We start from the raw sequence: 20,218 nt of genomic DNA on the forward strand, positions 1-20,218 counted from the left end.
ATGCAATGAAAAATATGCAAGAGTTTCCACATTTTTGTGAACAAATGTGGTTAAAGACCAAAGAAGTTAGTTCATGTGAGTAAGATTAGGTTTGGAACTCTGAATATTGGCATTCCAACGCTGATATTGTCTTCAATGTTTCAACGAGTACTTTCTCAAAATAACCAGCTTTTTCATCAAGTAAAGTAATATGGCGTGCTGTTATTTTCTTTAACTTTATCACGTTTCCATATAATTATTTCTTGGTAGCAACAATCCCTTCAGGCACGTTTAATCTTTCGTTCTGACAGCAGGGGCATGAACTATATTTTGTACAATAATCTTAATCACATAGAACTGTTTCAAATTCTAATAAAATAATTCAAAGCTAATTTATCAAGATCATTCCTTAAACATTAAACTAATGAGAAATTTAATGATACACTTTATATTTCTCATTAACTTCTTATTTTAAAGCACACAATTGAGAATTCTAGAGAACTTGACTCTAACTTGACTCTGGAAAAAGAAAAGGAGAAGCTAAATCCCACAAAGAAAACTCCTAGGACAAAACTGGTTAAATAGCATGTGTCCATGAGAGGAGGAATTATCAATCTAGAATTCATCAATGAGGACAACATGATGCTGAATGTAATTCCAAAACTCCTGTCACAAAGATACCCCGTCGGAGTAATTATCGCATATGAAGTCTCCACCCAATAATTTCATCTTATCTTGCTCCTGCATGTCATGAACATGGTATCAAATTACTATGGAAGCAAAATATTTAGGACAAGGGGCAAGAAACAAGATACAGCAACCAAACGAGCATTGCATACTTTAAAGATGCTAAACCTAAGTTAAATAAAACAACATGCTATATACTCAACGGACAAGTTATTGTACCAATCCAGGATAGAAAAACAAATGTTTTCATCCTATGTGAATGTTCTAAAGGACATCGAAAGTTACGGTGGTTAATTGGCTAGCAGATCCATCACAAAGAACATCAATGAAATATATGGCTCGTAAAGTTTCAACAATACAGAGTTCCACCAATTTAAATCTTCAAATTTCAATGCTGACAATGTAATGATTTTAAGTCTTCTCTCGGGAATAAGACAAATATAACCATGCTGACTGGAGTATGTCTTTCTAAAGCTACTGATTGTACTTTTATAATCTAATCAGTATGTGTGGTCAAGGAAATAATGTTTGAGATGGTATCAAGTATCAACCATATGCAAAAAAAACTATACATGTTAAAGAAGCCATACAGAAGCATTTATGGGAAAACCAACATTATATTCAAAAAATGTTATTACCTGTCCCATCATTGAACTCGCCAAGTATTCCAGTGAACCAAGATTATTAGAAAACTTCTGCTGGCTTATGATATTAGCTGGAGATTGTCTTGATGAGCTGCATTCAGTTAACTCGGCAAATCCAGCATGCTTCATTTGTATGGGATTAAAAAATTTAGTATCCAAGGTGGAGCTAGTTGTTGTCTGGCCTGGTGGAAAAACGGCACCGTTAACTGGAGCAAGAGAGTTCATTGATCCACAAGTAACATTTGAGTGGTAAGTAGCATCCTGATTACGGTCTTCCCATCCTTGAAATGGCAAATTACCGTTTATATACTCAGGTGAATTAGTAAAAATCATTCCTTGGGAGTGCATATCTGGCAACGAACCACCAGGATACCCCGCTTGCAAGGGCAAAGAAGCCATGTTATCTGAAGGAGGAACAGCTGTCTGTCTAAAACATTCACTTGAAGAGAAAGAATTTGTTTGGATTCCAGATAACGGCACGTCGCTTGACCAATTATCACCGTGCCTACCTTGATCCAGCATAGAGAAAGAAAATTCTGAATGTTGAGAGGCTACTGAAGAAGATGAACTTCCATATCCTATTCCTATACCTCCGTGTTTTCTTTCAGGGTGCGTATCCGACATCAAGCCATTGTTTGAGATACCGAGACTTGGAGGATGAGAACTAGAGGTGGCAAAACTTGGCCGTTGATCCGGGAATTTATTTGGGATGGGAAAAGTTGTTTTCACATCAGTATTCAGGTTTTGAACAGAGATAACACCCTTGCTGTTTTGCAAGTGATCAAACCCTATGGACATTGGCATTCCCTGAAGAATATTCTGATTAACGGGAGTTATGGCTGACTGGAATTTAAGTTGATCATTGGAAGAATTGTTTAAATTACGTGATTGGCCCAACTGAAGAAGCCCCGAAGGAGAAAATCCATGCCCGTTAAGACTAGTTGGAGTGCTCAGATTACCAATTATCCCACTAGGTGAAAAGGATCTGAAAGCATTATTGTGAAAATGTCCAGAACCACCCATTCTCAAATAAGATTGATCTGCACTCCCTAAGGCTGCCACCATACTAGCTTGTTGGTTTGCAACACAGCTAATTCTTTTCAGATAAAGTCTATACTTCTGCAGCCATTTCATAAACCCGAAACATTCAGTGAAAGAAATGGTTAACTTACATAAATTAAAGTGTAAAGAACTAGAAAAATACCTGGAGATGGCTTGCCACGTTCTCCCTTGTGATATTTTCGACATTCATCATATCAAGAATTTTTTTGGGCACAGCCTCTGCAAGTAAAACAACATTATTAACATAATACTCAAATTCAGTAATGGAATACTTTATGACATGGCTTAAATTTGAGTGATGATTCAGAAATGAAATTCATCCCAAGTGGCATCTATCATCATAAGTCATTTTAAACCTAGGATTTAAAATAAACATCGAACCAGATATTCAAAAACATTTTGATAATGTAAAATTTGAAATAAAATTCAGTAAAGCTCGAGGAAATTGATAAGATATAAAAATTGTTTGTGTTGCAGGCAGAGTGAAGAACATACTGTCAATGCCTAACTGATTAACAGCAGCAACAAACTTGCGGTGCAGCTCCACAGACCAAACAACCCGAGGCTTCTTCTGAGCTGATGGGTCCTCGTTGTCATTACCATTCTCTTTATCCTCATCTTCGTCTTCATCCTGATCCTTTCTTTTCTTAGTCAGCTTTCCATTTTCATCTGAATTTTCTGCTCCTGCGGATCTTAGTCCACTGCCACTATCAGAAGTAGTTTTGTCTGGTTTACTGGTTTTGTTTTTCTCCTTTGGATCAGACTTCTTCTTCCTAATTACATGCTGCCAAATGTTCTTTAGCTCCTCTAATCTCACAGGTTTCAGCAGATAATCACAGGCACCATGGGAAATTCCTTTCATCACCAGCTTTGTATCACCATATGCAGACAACACTGAAATCAAACATTTTATAACAGCAAAAGTATCATTGATTAGCAGTCGTACCAATAAACAAGAGTCAAAATGAATAAATAGAAAAGGAAGAAAAAAATTAACAGCTGAGGATTACATGACAGATCCCCACTTACTTATGACGGGAAGGTCCATTTCAAGTCCCACAAGTTCAAGCAGCTTAAATCCATCCATGTCAGGCATGTGCACATCACTGATTACCAGGTCAAACTTGTCTTTGTTTTCTCTCAACATGGTCAACGCTGTTATTGCTTGACTAGTTGTGGTTACTGCAATCCCCAATCAGAAATAAGTATCACTTTGAATAAGCAAAGTTCACATCATATTTACAATATACATCCAATAAAGAAAGCAACAGTGAAATGTTTGTCAAAGAAAATTACTAATCATGAAGAAATACAGGATCCTGAAATCTAAGCAACAACAGTTACAAGAGCAAAGACAAGAAAAGAAAAATGGTTGACTATAACCAAGTGATTGGGATCAAGAGGTTAAGGAGCCCCCCTAGGAGGAATCATTCGAGAGAACCCGAGCTTGATTCACAGGCGGAACCCGAGTTCAATTACCTCCCTGACTAAACTCCGGAATATTAGGAGGCCTCCCCTTGAGAGGGGTCCTTCCCTCGAGAGCAGGAGGATTAACACCAAAACAAAAAATGGATGACCATAAAGTGCATATTCAGTCCAAAGCCACTAAACAAAATGAAATATATTATGCACTATGAGCAACTTTTCCTACTACGGTACTACCTCTACAAGCAATGAAGCTCTAATTACGGAATATCCTTCACATATCTAGTAAAAATATGCTTGGATACATTACCCAAGCAAGCACATAATTAAGTGATTATTCAATAAGTGTTTATCATATAAGAATCTATGCAGACGCTGCTTTTACAAGCGTAGACGAAATAAGATTAAACTCCACATAAAATCTGTAAAAATTGTTTCTTTATACTATCACAGGGAGTTAGTCAGTCAAAATAAGTCAACACACTATGAATTTGGAACCTTTGACCCTAAATCATGACTCTTTTCATCTTACCTTTATTCTTAGTAAAAGTTCCAAATATCTACACAATATCGTTAATTTCTACCTAACTCCATTTCCCAGTTAGATTTGATCCTAAAGACATGTTTTTTTTTATTTGAATTTCTGGAATTGCAATTATACACTTATAAACTAAAAATAAATATAAAAAATTAATCATATCTATACACATATCATTGACTTATGAATTATCATGATACATTGATTATACACATAAATAGAGCATAGAAATGAAAACTTTAATCAAAATAAAAAACACTAGATCCGAATCTGACCGTGGTATTGACATCTACGGAGAAGAGTTTCCAAAACCATGAGACAAGTTGGATCGTCGTCAACGGCGAGAACACGCATTCCGATGGGAAAACGGTCACCGGAATCATCCATTTTTCTCTCACAAATCAGTCACTACTCAGAAAGAAGCTATGAAACAGAGAAAAGAGTGGTAATGGTAATAATAATAATAATAAATAAAAATGATTAATTTTGGTAACGAGGGAAATGAAATGGGAATGAATGAATGAATAATAATTGAGAAAGAGAGAGCGAAAAATGGGGTTGGTGGAATCTGTAATAATCCAAAAAGTGGATGTACTACAACCTGGATTGGAATCTGAGTTGGATTGGACGGTCATGATTCATGAATACTGCCACTCTACGTTATTTAATGCAGAAAACGGGATTATTATTATTATTATTATTATTATTATTATTATTATTATTATTATTTTCATAATCCAATTTGAGTATTGGGTCCAAAACAACAGCTGGGCCACTATCTGTCACATGGGCTTATGCTTAGGAAATCAGTCAATCATTTGGTACAAGAAACATTTGCTGCTAGTACTTATTACATGGAGTAATTAATAACCTAAAAGTTGATATTTTAAAAAATTAAAATGTTGATTCAATTACTTAAAAAAACTGGCGAATTGAGTTGGGTAGGATAGTGTACTTGTGATGAGGTAAGAAAATTAGAAGGTGATTAGTACGTGATTTGTGGGTTTCTTACGATTATTAAAAGGTAAAGAGAGTGCATGCGGATGGTGCTGAATGCATCTATAGAATTAATAGATTGAGTAAGACTGCATAGCTCTCTGTAGGAACCTTGTGCTATATAGGGAGTAGGAGTCTGTGGCAGTAATTCAGAATAAGGATCTCATTCAATTCAACCACGGCAATGTCACATAAAGGCAAAGTCAACACATATTTAAGTGTGACTCTGATATTAATGAGACTATGAGAGGGAAGTGGGTTGAGACGGCTTCGTAGAAAATTGAAAGGCATATATGATATGATATGATATGATGATGATTTTCAATAATTATACCAAGTGTACTGAATTCTTTTTTCTTTCTAATGCATATAATAAAGTTTGTTCTCCCTTTAAATAGACTTCTATTAGAGGACAGTGGAGATGATTTAGTTTGTCTTTGAGTTGAATATCGAGTTTAAAAAAATAAACTATATGGTTAATTTTACATTACTGTGCAAAGACAAAAAAAAAAAAAAAATAGTTAATTAAAGACATCAATAGCCCAACAACAAGGGTGTTTTGATTTGTTGCGGCATTTTGTCGTCATCAACATCCTACTATGTTTGTGTTGAGAGAGAAAAATCACTTTAACTTGTACCAACGTTGACTGCTTACTTCAATATGAACCACATATCTAGCCATGCAAGCACACCTGGTACATGATTTTGATGCACGCTTGCTATCAATAATTTGATCATTTGAATTTTATGCGTGACTAGAAGAGAAGAGAAAAGATGGGTGGATGGATTAAAAGTGGACATCTTTTGAGTACTTTGATATATGGATATCTAATTTAAAGATTCTTTTTTTTTTTTCATTGGAAGAAAGTGGAGAGGGTGCATCAAAATCAAACATCGTGACAATCTTTTTGGGGGATTTCGGACTAAAGACAGAGAAATCTTTAAAAGATATCTGGTTCCTATGCACTTATCAGACAGCTAACGATGCGATATGCTAGAATATACTATAAACTTACTCATGAACCATGATCATTTCAAACGGGGCTAGCACTTTGATGATCTAAATTACTATGTAAACTGCCTTGTGATTGTGGAAGATAAATCAATCGAGCTACCATGCTTAAGCTGTGATGGGTCTTGGAATTCTGATTCTGTCACATTTATGCAGTCACCATTTTAGTGACAGTAAGATCAAGATTCAAATGGTGCAAATTTTAAGGCCGGGATTTTGGTTTTTAAAATAATCTAAAATCTATTTGAAATCACCACCATCCAATGGTGATCTAATGATTATCAATGTGATAATTGTGTAAATGCGGGATTTTGGCGACACGAGTGGATTCTATTGAAAGAAAAAGGTAGTATAAGATGCATAGGGGAAATTTTAACAAAGAATGGGGACACGGTGTCCTTGTTGATAGACGTTCAAGTACATAAGAAGTTTGTTTGGTATTGGTAACATTGATGTACATGACAAACCACAATGTTTGGCTCTGTCTCCTTATATATCATGCGTGATTGTATCACTTATTTTTGGTCCTCTTGATACACCCAAACAGGGGTATCACTTATCAACTCTTGATTCCTATACCAATTTTTTTATGTGTTGCTGTTTTGAATCCCCTCAAAATTGGCTCTTGCACCTTATTGTCTTTTGCACCAACATCGTGACACTGCATGCTAGCTAGTTGTCCAACCTATAAAGCTTTGTTGAGCACATATTTTATATTATTATGAAAATAGTATAAAATAAAATCAAGAAATTGGCTACTAAGCCAAACTCATGCCATGCAATTATTTGTTTTATATATTAATGTTACGGCCCAGTTAATTCTTTAGTGTCAACCTTCTAATTTATAGGAGAATGAGTCATGATCTAGAGTTTATCTAGAGTTCGATTAGGAGGTAAGTAACATCTGACCAAAAATTATTTCACTCAGAAATCAAAGATGGATTCTCCCAAACGATTTCACTTTAATCTAAATATATTCAGACATAAACCATTTTACATTAAACTAACTTCTAATAAGAATCAATTACACAAAATCAATTCATTCAGAATTAATTTTTGCCGCCCTAGCACCAAACACACGTTGAACCCCCTGGTCCAGGGTCTTGGCAACGCCACTGCGCCCAAAGGCCAACACCAAACGATACCTTATTGCTTAATTCCAAGACTATCATAATTTGATGCCTCAAATACAATATATGTTTGTCTCTATACAAGCACATACCACATGCCTCATTTAAACTGTTGATGTTGATGATAGAAACACTCGAAACCTTCCAACTCATGCACATAAATATCATTCACTAAGCTAATTGCCAATCCAAAAAAACGACTACTGCTTGTTTGTGTTGTGGGCCATTTTTATCAATGCATGAGTCTTTGTCTATCCAGCCACCCACACGGTCATACTCATCTACAGAATTTTCAACCTCAATCAAAACTATTTGTTACCATATGAAGCACAACAATTCTATTAATTTTTTTGGTTTTTTTAACATTTGAAAAAACATAAACTTAACCTTATTAAAAAGGAATACATCACGTGTCAAACTCCTATATATATACTTTTTTCTTCCATTTAAAGATAAGTGCAGTAGCTATTACCCCCAAAAAAATCTACAATGGAAATACCATTGCAGAATCCACATGAATTGGAGAAACATAAAACCTTTGAGGAAGAAGAAAAGGAGGCAAAGGTAGACACTTCATTTGATCTGAATGTTCCTAACGATGATTGTGATCTTGGGTGCAGTTTAAAGTCAAATTTAGTTACCTGTTTAGACATAGATAATTCTTCTAAAACATCATCAGAAAACTTCACTTGTGGCTCTGAATCAACTTCAGAGCCACGATTTTTCACTTGCAACTACTGCAAGAGAAAATTCTTCAGTTCACAAGCACTCGGAGGACATCAAAATGCTCACAAGAGAGAGAGGTCAATTGCAAAAAGAGGACGGAGAACGATGTTCTCAGCAACAGGAGGAACCACCTCATTTCTTCATAAATATCATCTTCACAACCGTTATGCAAATATGGCATCTCTACTACCACTCTTCTGTGCTAATAGTAATAGTATGAGACCATTTGCAATTAAAGCACACTCGATGGTTCAGAAGCCTTTTCATAAATTTTCATCCAATGGCTTTGGAATTGAAAGCAATTATTATGGATATCATGGATGGTAAAGACCCCTTATGAATCAACAATCTGGAAGAGGAAAGCTACTGATGCAAACTTTCCAGGAAACAGGATTATCATCACAAAGTAGTGTTGGTAGATTCGGAGAGGTTAAAAAGGACATGCTCAATTCAGGAACTGGTTTGAACTCGAAGAGTAATCAACAAGAGGTGAAGCACCTTGACTTATCGTTAAGGGTCTGTTTGTTTTGATTGATAGTCTAAAGAAAGATTGATCAAAGAACAGAAAGTGGATGGATTAGTACTCTTTCCTTGGTTTGGTTGCTTTGTTACTGTAGAAAGAAAGTATCATTTTGGTGGGGGCCCGCGTTCTAAAACTTTCCACTCAATGCAGTGAAGAAAGCTGGGGAATGGGTTTCAGAATTGTAAAATTACAATATTGCCAATATTGAATAAAAAATTCCAATGGCATGTGCTTGTTTTCTCACGTGACTGGTTTCAGGCATTCAATTTTTATTACTATGTACATGCAATATAATACCTTTAATTTATTATTTGTTTTTTAGGGGTTATTATTTGTTTTTTATTAGTATATGTTACTTTATTAATTATATATATATATATATATATATATATAATATTCAATTTTTAATGTAAGGATATTTATGTAATTTTAATAAACATAGATCTATCTTTCCTTTACTTTTCTTTCCACCTTCTTTGATACCAAACGGCTAAACAATCATCTCACTTTCCATTCACTTTCTACTCTCTTTCATTCCTTCAACAATCTTTCCTCATACTATCTTTCCTTTCACTTTCTCTTGTCTTCCAAACAAACCCTAAAGCTCTAAGCATGGGCTCTTATAGTATATAGATTAGTCACGGCTAGCTTCTTGATTGTTATAACATATTGTGTAAACTTTTTTAAGGGAAGTTCAAGACTCTTAATGATCTGTTAATGGATTCCCTTGTCCAAATTCTTTTTTTTTTCTTTGGTAAAAAATGTTGTTATTTTTTAATATATAAATTCTTATTGAATTTCCAGTAAGGTAAGATGTGCTATGATCATCACTTGAAATGTTGTGAAATCCTTTCATGCTCAAGACAATTATTTTTCGTTTCTTTTTTTTTTTTGGTACAAATTATTTTTCGTTTCTACTATGACATATAGGTGAATCTTATAAAGTCAAATTAGGCGTTTAAAATTTGACCCGAACCAACCGAGTCAAGCCAAACAGAAGACCCTTCTAATTATGCAACCCGAAAGCCCATACAGTAAGACTGGGCCTATAATGTTTTGGTTTGGGCCAGGTTTCCGAAGTAGAACCCATATGTCCAGGTGTAATGAAAATTGATCTTCTCCTGTCAAAAATTGCTCACTCTCACACAAATTGACCAAAATATCCCACAAGTTAACTTATGCTAAATTATCATCTACCTCACGCTGAGGTTATAACCCACATGAGTTAACTTAAGCCGGTTATAACCTACGTGAGTTAACTGACGTGAAATGTACTAATGTAGTGTGACTTAAGTCACGCTAGGTATAACACCTCGTGGCTTAAGTCACACGGGAGTATGTTCCAAAGTTCAAATGGGAGAAGAGCAATTTCCGTTGTGAGAAGAGCAATTTCCAGGTGTAATTGCATGCTTCCTGAATCCCTCTCTTGCAATCAGCGTCTTGGGCGCTCACATGGCGCAATAACGCATGCGTGTTGGTTGGGTTGTGATGGAAATCGAAGTTACAAAACTGAGTGTTACTCCCTCCGGTCCTATTTATAAGAAACATTTGACTTTTTTGGTTTATTGTATAAATGATGTATTTGGTCTATATCCTAGACAAGATACATCAATTACTCAATGAATCTAAAAAGTCAACTTTTTCTTATAAATAGGACCGGAGGGAGTATTGAACTGTTGTTCCCTTGTTGCTATACAATTGATTCTGAAAAGAGAGTTACTACATCGTTGTCAAAGCCATATCTGTTCCCTATGAATTCCTTTTTGTAATCCCTAGGAGCAAAACTTCTTTCTTTGAACCCTTTACTGACTCATCATCAAAATTAATTTACTACTCCTTCCGATCACTATTATAAGCAAAAAACTATTTTTTAGGTTCATTGAATAAATGATTGAATAAATGATGTATGTGGTCTATATTAATGACCACATACATTACTCATTCAATGAACCTAAAAAGTAGTTTTTTGCTTATAATAGCGACCGGAGGGAGTATACTCCACCGTACGCCTAGGAATTATCAAATCACAATTCTCAATGAATATTGATTTTGAATTCATAAATGTTCGGTTTTTCCATGATAAAGTATTGGGTCTTGTTAACGCCCCGGACACTGGTTAAGGAACCTAAAAAAGAAAATTTTAAATTAAAAATAACACTTTTTATGTTTTTGGGGAGTTGACAGCACAAGTTCTAACGTAATATTTTCTCCATTTGATTTCTTAACCCGTGCCCCAGGGGCACCGGTTAACATTTCCCTAAAGTATTTTATAAATTGACTTGCTCATTGAGACTTGCTCATCCGTTTTAATTATAAGTAAATTTGACTTTTTAGATTTGTTCAATTATCAATTTATTTGGTCAATATTAAGAACCATATATATCATTAATTGAATAAACTTAAAAAAAGTAAAAATAGCTTATAATTAGCAACGGAGGGAGTAAACAAGTACACCCTCTTTTCGTCCTAAAATTATATGGAAAAAAAAAACATTTTCTTTATCTTAAAATATAAGAAAAAAGACTAATTTTTGTCATGTTTAATTATGTTATTTATTACTCCCTCCGTCTCACAATAATAGTCGTTTAAGGTTTGTGCGCGGTAATTAAGGAAATTATTAATTGTGTTGATTTCAATGGTAAAATCAATATTATTTACTAATATACCCTTATTAATTGTAGTCAGTGGAGTAGTTAAGTTAGATGAAATTCAATAAATAAGGGTATGGTAGTGGAAAAAAGTAATAAATGATGCATTGGTATTTTAAAGTGACTATTATTTTGAGACAAGGAAAAAAATGCTAAAGTGACAATTATTGTGAGACGGAGGGAGTATAGTAGGAAAAAAGACTAATTTTTGTCATGTTTAATTATGTTATTTAAAGGGGAATGCAAAACAATGTCTCCAGGGGAATTGGTTAAGCATCTAAAACAAAACACTTTTTACAAAAAAATAGTGATGTAATTATTATTTGGTCAAAAGTATAACACCTTATATTTTCAAGACAAAATAGTGTGAAATGAATTTTTTTGCTTTTAATTTGGTATGAAGAGAGTAATTTTTCTACATAAAATTTACCAATTATTTCTATTTTAAAATTTTATCAAGTGTCACCAGGATACTAGTTAGCAAGATCCCATTAATTTTTAGTTAAATAGAGAAATAAGTTAAAGATCATGCTTAGTTGGGCCTTAAGGGTACATGTGCAACTCAAAAGTAGAAATATTTTCTTAAATTTTACGCATTCAATTAATCTAAAGTAAAAAATTAAATTTAAATGCATTAATTACAACAAAATATTTCTAATTTTGACTTTTTAACTTATGTCACACACTCTTGTAAAAAAAAAACTTATGTTATACTAAGACACAAGTTACCATTTTCTATGAATTAAGGAAAATGCTAACAAACGCCCTTAATGCACTTGTCAAGAAGCTTAAAACAAAAAATTTATCTTAAAATTGTGTATTCAACACCTTAAAACTTCTAAAATAAATTTTTCTATATCAAATTTATAATATTTCTATTTTTAACTTCTTAACTAGTGTTTTAAAGGCGCTTGTTAGCCTAATCCATAATCTAAAGATGTTTTTTATCTTTATGAAAATACAGACCTTTCATTTTAGTCCCTTAAAAAATGAAAAAATCAACGTGACCCTAAATATATTTGTGGAGTTAAATAAATGCTACTCCTAGTATAATTACGTTAAAAAGGTGCACTCCATAGAGTAAAGACAGGGACACGAGAGGAACAATTATCATGGTTATCACAATTTTCAATAAAAAATAAAAAGAAAAGGAGTGGAAGGTGGGTGAAGCAAAGTAGGCACTTTCGGCCGCCGGTGGATACCGATACATGCTGCATCCATCCACAGTCACATATACTATTTCCCACTATTATTCTTTTTCTTGGCTCTTCTTCTTCCTCCTTAATTGACCACAAATACTACAATTCTTTCATTTTCATTTCATTTCACACCCTTCATAACTCAATTTCTCCTTCTAATTTCATTTCACACACAAAAACACTCCTTCAGCACAACCTAGTTAACATCAAAATATTTATACAACAACAATGTTGTTTAAATTTGTAACAGGTCCTAGGAAGAATAAACCAGGCACCGTTCCTGTTTATCTTAATGTCTATGATCTCACACCCATTAACGGTTATGCTTATTGGCTTGGTCTTGGTGTCTACCATTCAGGAGTTCAAGGTAACACAAACCTGCTTTTAATTAACCTTAAACTAATGTATGTAGATTAAAACAAAAACAGTACTTGAGTTTGTTTTTTGTTCTGCAGTTCATGATGTTGAATATGGTTTTGGAGCACATGAGAATGACACAACGGGAATTTTTGAAGTGCAACCCAAGAACTGTCCTGGGTTTACATTCAGAAAATCGATTTTTATTGGTACAACGGATCTGGGTACAAAAGATATTCGAGTATTCATGGAGAAACTAGCTCAAGAGTACTCTGGAAATTCGTATCATCTTATTTCCAAAAATTGCAACCATTTTTGTGATGATGTTTGTTACAAATTAACTGGAAAGCCTATTCCTCGATGGGTGAATCGACTTGCAAGACTTGGTAAGTAATATATCAGTCATTATGTAAACTTTGTAAGTTTTTCTTTCATTTTTATTGTTAAGAATAGCACGTTTAGAAATTAACAACTTTTCAAGTATCAATTGCTGTATTTGTGTCTTTGGTTTCACCATGAAATCTACTATCTCCACCCCTAAGGACCATCTTAAGAATTCTTTGTCCAATTATTTAAAAACTTTAAATGTTGGTACCAATTTTCTTCACTTTTGTAATTTAGAGACCAGGGTTCCTATATTTAGAAATAGACGTAGTTTCAAAATTTGTTTTCTTATTATTGAATAAAAGTTAAATTTCCCCCCAAACCTTAGATAGACTAATGAATGTGGCTTAGTTGGTTAAGAAGCAGAACACATTCGTGGGGGCCGGGTAGTGACAAAGAACTTTAAGTTGCGACCTAAGCATGTGAGTAAAGATTACTCTCTTGGGGAGCGACGAAGAACTTTAAGTTGCAACCTAAGCACATGAGCTAATATTACTCTCTGTTGGGCCATGAGGGGGAGCCTCATTGGATTGGATCATCAATTAGGTTAAGACAAGTGAGTTGGATACCACATATTCACCCAAAATCTTAAAGCACGGAGTTTATGGATCATCTAACTTTTATGTTGTTCAACCTCAACTCTTCCATCCTACATGAGACTTTAACTCACACTTAGACACGTCACAACAGTCTTATAGTTAGTCCCAAGGCCGACACTATGAACCAAAAAAGACAGACTTTTGTGCTAGTTCGAAAATTCATACTAAATTTTACATCAAAATTTGTTTTCTCAGTATAATAATTCATATACAAATCACTGCGCTTCAAACTCAATTTTAAAGAGCTCTGCAGTCAAAATGTGGTTAACAAGCCCTCAACAAACACATGCTTGAATTGAATCTGTAACTGCTTTTACTTATGTACTTGTTTTATGTGATTGGTAATCTATTACTATACTGCGCCTTGTAAACAAGTGAAACAACTAGTAATCATTTCATAATTCTAATTGTAAGACATTCTCCTTAATTATATTTGAAGGTTTATTCTGCAACTGCGTTCTTCCCCCTGGCTTAAATGAAACAAAGGTTCGGCAAGATACATCCGACAAGGTTGAAGAAAAAGAAAAGAGGAAAATCAGAAGTCAGTCGAGCAGGTGTGATGCTTCCTCTAATCCTCAAGGTTCATCAAGACATTGCTTTCCTCGATCATCTTTAATCAAAGCTTTGTCAACCACAACATTAACAGTAAAGTAAAACTTTGATATGAGTCAGCCTCTAAAATAGTGTTTGAGTTTTGTGTAAGCAACATAAGATGATTCAGGGCAGAAAGTTGTTTATTTGCTCAATCTTTCTGTTCTGTTGTATATGTCTCATAGAATTGCAATAGCTACTATGGAATGGTTTTTTTTTTTTTTTTTGTCTATGTTCTTTTTTAAGATGCTTTCTTTCTTTTATGAATGGGAAGTTTCTTTGTTTCTCCATTCTTGGACTGTATTTTTCATTCTGGATTGAGCTACTTTACTTGATGTAGCAATTAGTTATGTTTTCGTTGTGTAGAGCAGTGTACCTTTACTGGGAAATGGAAATACAAGAAATATTATGAGTTGATGAAAATGGTCTATTCTTGTAGTCTAAATTTCTAAATTTTAATTTGTATTTAAGATACTGAAAAAGGTTGCGCAATGTGCAACTGTTGTTATTATTATTTTCATGAATAAACGGGGACAAAAGGCTCAAGAGCCAAACTAAAATTCTCTATGGAACCAAGCCCCATAGGGGAGTCTCTCAAGAGAGTCACACAGAAAATCATGAGCAAAATTTAATATAAACATCTAGTAAAAAATTGGAGTTAGCTAAAGCATTGATCGGTCACCTAGTTGGCCTCTCTAAAGTTATGGTTTCATCAATCTCATAAATCAACTTTTCAAAACCAACGTAAGGTGCAAATTATCCCCACTTAAAGATATATGCTCAAACTATATCATATTCAATGTGAGATTCTTCACCCATAATTTCACGTCCACTCGAGTGGTCGGAAGGCGATGATATGATAGCAGGCGGTCCATCATATTTTAGATAGGATCTAATAACATCTTAGGAATTGGGTTTAACCTAGCTCTACCTTACAAAACCAACTTGTAAGAAGGTTATCTTCACTTGAGGAATGCTAGTAACACTCATTCTTCAACACTCTTTTTGTTACTCACTTTTTCATTAGATGAAATCAATCTATGTTTCACCGCTTTGTATGAGTTCTATTTCCAAAGTGTATACCCACAATGATTTAAACCAATAAAAGAGTAAGTATTAGAGTAAGTGTTCAAAAGATAGTGTTGCTAGCACTTCTCATCTCCACTTATAAACCTATACTTCTGTTCTATCTCAACTATCATGAAACTTTGAACAATTTAATCTCCACATCCACCACCCTAGAAGGAGATGCAATATGCGATAAAAGGGCACGGCTAAGTGTTGGGTCTTGTGGGAATCTGGGAGATCATCTATATTGAATCAAGAGCAACCACATAAGTGAAACATGAGTTGTTTCAACCTCATACACTTGCACTGTTGTTGACACCCACCACATCAACGAGACACACTGTCTAACCGTCATTGTCAGGAAGGCTTTCGACAAAAGGAGTCGATCATCAACGATTTTGATATCACTGTTGGTTATGAGGGGAGCCCTAGACCATCAATATCACACTAAAAGTAATCACACAAGTGAGTTGCAAACTCACATCTTTATCCAAAATTTGAAGACATTAAATTTATGAAACGTATAATTTATAAAGTGTTCAACCTTCACTTTTCTAAGCAGTGTAAAACTTCTAACTCAAACTCATCGCACCACAATGGTGGCCTAAAGAACTGTCATGCTATGTGATAACTATTTAAATGTATGGTTATAGAGAGGTTATGTGGATGCCAGATTATTTTGCTATAGGCGGACTTGGGGAGTTGGGTTTAGCGTTATGCATATAATTGACTGTGGCGTATGAAATAGGACTGCTTTTCCCAGCACCCATAGGGAAGTGTGTTTCACACTAGCAATTTTTCAACATATTCTCTTAATTGATGAAATTCAAATAAATCTCACTACATTTATATGCAGGTGTGTCTAATTAAGTGAAACTCATTCAAATTAACTAATAAGTTAGAGGGTGTGATGATAAGACTCCTCTAAAACAATACCATATTTTGTCCGTGTGAATATATGCTTTCGAATAATTTGTGTGGTATGTATAGGCACATTTCTAAGAAAATGACCATTTTTTTGGGATATGACGATGTTTTTAGTAGGAGAAATGATATTTGTACAACCATTTTCTACAACTTTCTCTCTCATACTAACATTAGACTTTTATTTTCTCTCTTCCTTTTTCTCTCTCCATTGTTTTTAACCAATGAAAAGAGAGAAAAAAGAAGTTGTCACATAAGTTGTCTAAAATGAGTTGTTCAAATATCACTACTCTTTTGGTAGCTACGAAAGGGGAAAGTAGTGTCCAACTGTCCATGTAAAATTGAGCAGGTTTGGATAATAGCTTAACTCAAGATAAAGCTCCATTAGATTTAGAGCCCACAAAAATAATTGCTATAGCTGGATAGAATAATTTTGAGGCGAATATAATTTAAAATATATAAAAGCTTTCTCTAAAAGAAATAAATTTAAAAAGTTTTGTAGTCAGAAGATCCATAACTTTTATCAATAATAAATTGGTTCCAGTGATATATGACTTGCACCGTTAAACAAATAATTTAGGGTTTAATCTTTGAATTTTATTAACCAAATTTTTTTGGTTGAAATAGAAGAATTTCTACGTGTTCTCTGACGAAAATGAAAACTTTTTTTTTTGACAATCAAAAAACTTCATTCATTCAAAGGCAAAAAATAATACAATTGATTAAGAGTTGGGACTTTCCCCACATCCATAAATTGAGATTAGACCTAACAATCAAGATAGTAGTATACATCCTAACGGTACATCTATAAAGTTCAGAAAACAAAAGGGCAACAATACTCCAAAAACAATACCCTAACAACCAGACTAATTCCTTCCACCTATGGTCCAAGATCACCAAACTTTTGAGATCCATAGTCTTTGATGTCATCCAACTCCGGAAAAAAGATTGTGTTGTTGTTCGCGCATATTGACTATAATTGATCTCTGTGATAACCAATACAACCATACGTTGAAAAGTCCTATGTGAGGCTGAGAGGATGTTGAGTTTGCTGATTGTCTCCATGAATTCCTTACTCATAACAAAGTACCGATAAGACAAATCCTTCACTAGCATTTCAACAAACACATGGCATGCAAACTTGAAATAAACCAACAATAACAAAAAGCAAACAAAACGGTAAATAAAATAACAGAGAATGGAGCCAAACCACACTCTCAAACAGGAAGATAGCAGAGAAACCCAAATAAAACTTTTTCATGGTGGCTTTCGAGGGGGCCGTCTCGGGATCAAATCACTGGTTAATTTGTGACTTGGGGGCGGTTTAGGAAGTGGCTGGACAGCTAGCGATGAAATTGATAGCCATCCTGTAGCTTGATATATGCTTGTTGGAGGGACTTTACGGGACTTGTTCCAGCAGAAGTGATGAAATACAATGCCAGAAGGGTAAAGGGTGGTGGTGGCTTTCTGTGAAAAGTTAAAGAGGAGCTTTGCCATGAAAAAGGAAGAAAAGGAACGGAAAACTTCTCACGGAGGAGAGACAAAATATAACTTCCCACAAGGAGAGACTTAAACAATAAACATCTCACAAGGAGAGAATAAGAGAGGATACTTCTCACAAGGAGAGATTAAACAAAGACACTGACTTGGAGCCGACGAAAATGAAAACTTCAAATTAGTAACATGATAACCGAAAAATAAAATTCATTACTTTTTGTCGTACATCTAGCATAAAAACCAAAAAAAAAATAATGTTTATATCTTTTTTTTTTTAAGGAATAATATTTATATCTATAAAAATATTTAAATTAATTATTCTATAGTCACTTTCAAAATTTCATAACATTATCGATTCTCTTACTATGTTTTTCTGAATTCGAGTTACATTATTTTATGGTGCCAATCAGCAAACACGAGTGATCAAACTAGTCGTGTGTCATAGTTAAATGTAATTTTAACCATTGATGTCATATAAAACAAAACAATGGTTAAGATCTAAACAGGGATACCTCTTCTTCTTTTTTTTTTTTTGAGGTAAAACAGGGATACCTCTTTATGTTTTTTTTAATGGGCTTTATATCGTAGACATTTGCGGATAGAGTCTCCAATAAAAAAATATTATAAATTGATGAAAAATAAATTATTAAAATGTTTCCAAAATAATATTTTTAATAAAATTAAAATTGTTAGGATCCTCTTGTTCTTTATCATTTTAATAATACTGATCAACTCAGAGGGATACCACTTTAGTTTTTCTTTTATTCGTAATGAACTATATGTATTTTTTAGAAATAAGTCTTGTATGGGTAAATAACTAAATATTGTCAAATACTTTTTGTTCAATTTAATGAGTAAAAGCCTACGAGCGTGCAAGATCAAATTATTGGATACACATGAGTACATGACTTGTAGTTGTACTCGAATATTGGATAGGGATGTGAGGGTGCAATGTTGGATGGGTCAATGGTTGTGGTAATGAGTAGGGTTTGTTTGGTAAAAATGAAGTTTGATTTGTTTATCTTGGGTGTAAACTTGTAAGAGAGAGAGAGAGAGAGAATATATTTAAGCAATATAAAAATGACAAAAATGAGGTTTAAAGAACAACGATCTTTAATTTTGTTTATGATGATCAAAATGTATAAGAGAACAAATTATTCTATAATGTTTGTTTCATGCATAGAAAGACACTTAAAGGATCTATCATATGTTAAACGTGTGAATAAAACAAGGGAAGCATCTGATATACAAAGTGTCTAGTCAACCAAGTTGATCCTCTGGTATATCAAGACATGTAGCAAAGAGTGTAATCAACCAGGTTTTATCTCTTATACATCAAGAAAGACTAGCAAAGCATCTACAAGGGAAAGTGTTTGCCTCTGATCAACTAAATGCAAAAGTCACTTACTCATGAGTATCTTCTTATGTAAAATCAAGAAGGTCCAAGTCTATGATCCTCTGGAAGCTTATCCTCTAAAGAATAGGTTATTTATCCTCTAATAAGGTTTTCCCTCCTAAACTGTCGAGTTCAAATATAAGGATAGCTGGCATAAAGTATATGAGGTACGATGTAGCAAGCTATACATGCAATGCTGCTTAATATCAAAAAATGTACATGATGAAAACAAAGATTTGATACATGCGAGGGTAGTAGCACAACTGCACAAGTCTTTTCGATGTCTCATATATTCATGAAACACACAACACTGCAATGACTACAACATCAAGAAAATATGTGTTGCAAATATCAATTTCTACTTGCCTATATAAGCAACTCTTCAACACTCAGCAATGTAGAACAAAAATGAACATCTCAAATATTTATAGGTAAAAGATCAAAGCAAGAAACACTTCAAAAAATTGAGCATCGTTCAAATCTGTTTGAAAGAAACACATTAGAAAAGTATTCAAAAGAGTTGTTCATTGTCACATACTTTCTTTCAAAAAATTACATACTTGTATTGATCTAGAAATTGTATTATCATTTTTATGAGAGTAAAATATGTACACAAACAACTAAGTATTTTACCAATGTTGTAGCTCTTCTGTCAAAAAAAAAAAAAAACCAATGTTGTAGCTCCTTAAAGGGGTAAATTGTAATAAGGCTTTAAGAAGACAAAGTGACTTAGTTAAGTCCGATCTTTATAGTAATATACATAAGGTATTGTCTGAAAGATAGGGATATACCTTAGTGCTTGTAATCGATTAAAAGTATCGTGAACTCCTTGA

General features: G+C 33.9%; 2 protein-coding genes and 1 pseudogene across 3 annotated transcripts; 2 read left to right on the forward strand and 1 right to left on the reverse strand.

Annotated features, from left to right (window-relative positions):
- Positions 1 to 276: 276 nt before the first annotated feature.
- Positions 277 to 4,895, reverse strand: RR12 (response regulator 12). The gene is made up of 6 exons (XM_085756381.1): positions 4,611 to 4,895; positions 3,402 to 3,554; positions 2,868 to 3,266; positions 2,515 to 2,591; positions 1,305 to 2,429; positions 277 to 720 (listed from the first exon to the last, which is right to left on the reverse strand). The coding sequence occupies exons 1-6, from the start codon at positions 4,720 to 4,722 to the stop codon at positions 649 to 651; spliced, it is 1,938 nt and encodes a 645-aa protein (XP_085612507.1). The 5' UTR covers positions 4,723 to 4,895; the 3' UTR covers positions 277 to 648.
- A 2,949-nt stretch (positions 4,896 to 7,844) lies between these two features.
- LOC146942411 (zinc finger protein 3-like) lies at positions 7,845 to 9,529 on the forward strand (annotated as a pseudogene). Its single transcript, XR_015032681.1, has 2 exons — positions 7,845 to 8,715; positions 9,327 to 9,529. The product of XR_015032681.1 is annotated as a zinc finger protein 3-like (transcript).
- Positions 9,530 to 12,737: 3,208 nt separating this feature from the next.
- LOC146942412 (deSI-like protein At4g17486) lies at positions 12,738 to 14,923 on the forward strand. The gene is made up of 3 exons (XM_085756382.1): positions 12,738 to 12,936; positions 13,025 to 13,312; positions 14,349 to 14,923. Exons 1-3 carry the CDS (start codon positions 12,798 to 12,800, stop codon positions 14,561 to 14,563), a joined length of 642 nt encoding a protein of 213 aa, XP_085612508.1. The 5' UTR covers positions 12,738 to 12,797; the 3' UTR covers positions 14,564 to 14,923.
- Positions 14,924 to 20,218: the final 5,295 nt, after the last annotated feature.

The sequence above is a fragment of the Medicago sativa genome, chromosome 3 (assembly GCF_051527215.1).
Source record: "Medicago sativa cultivar Bolivia chromosome 3, Bolivia_mono, whole genome shotgun sequence".
NCBI lineage: Eukaryota > Viridiplantae > Streptophyta > Magnoliopsida > Fabales > Fabaceae > Medicago > Medicago sativa.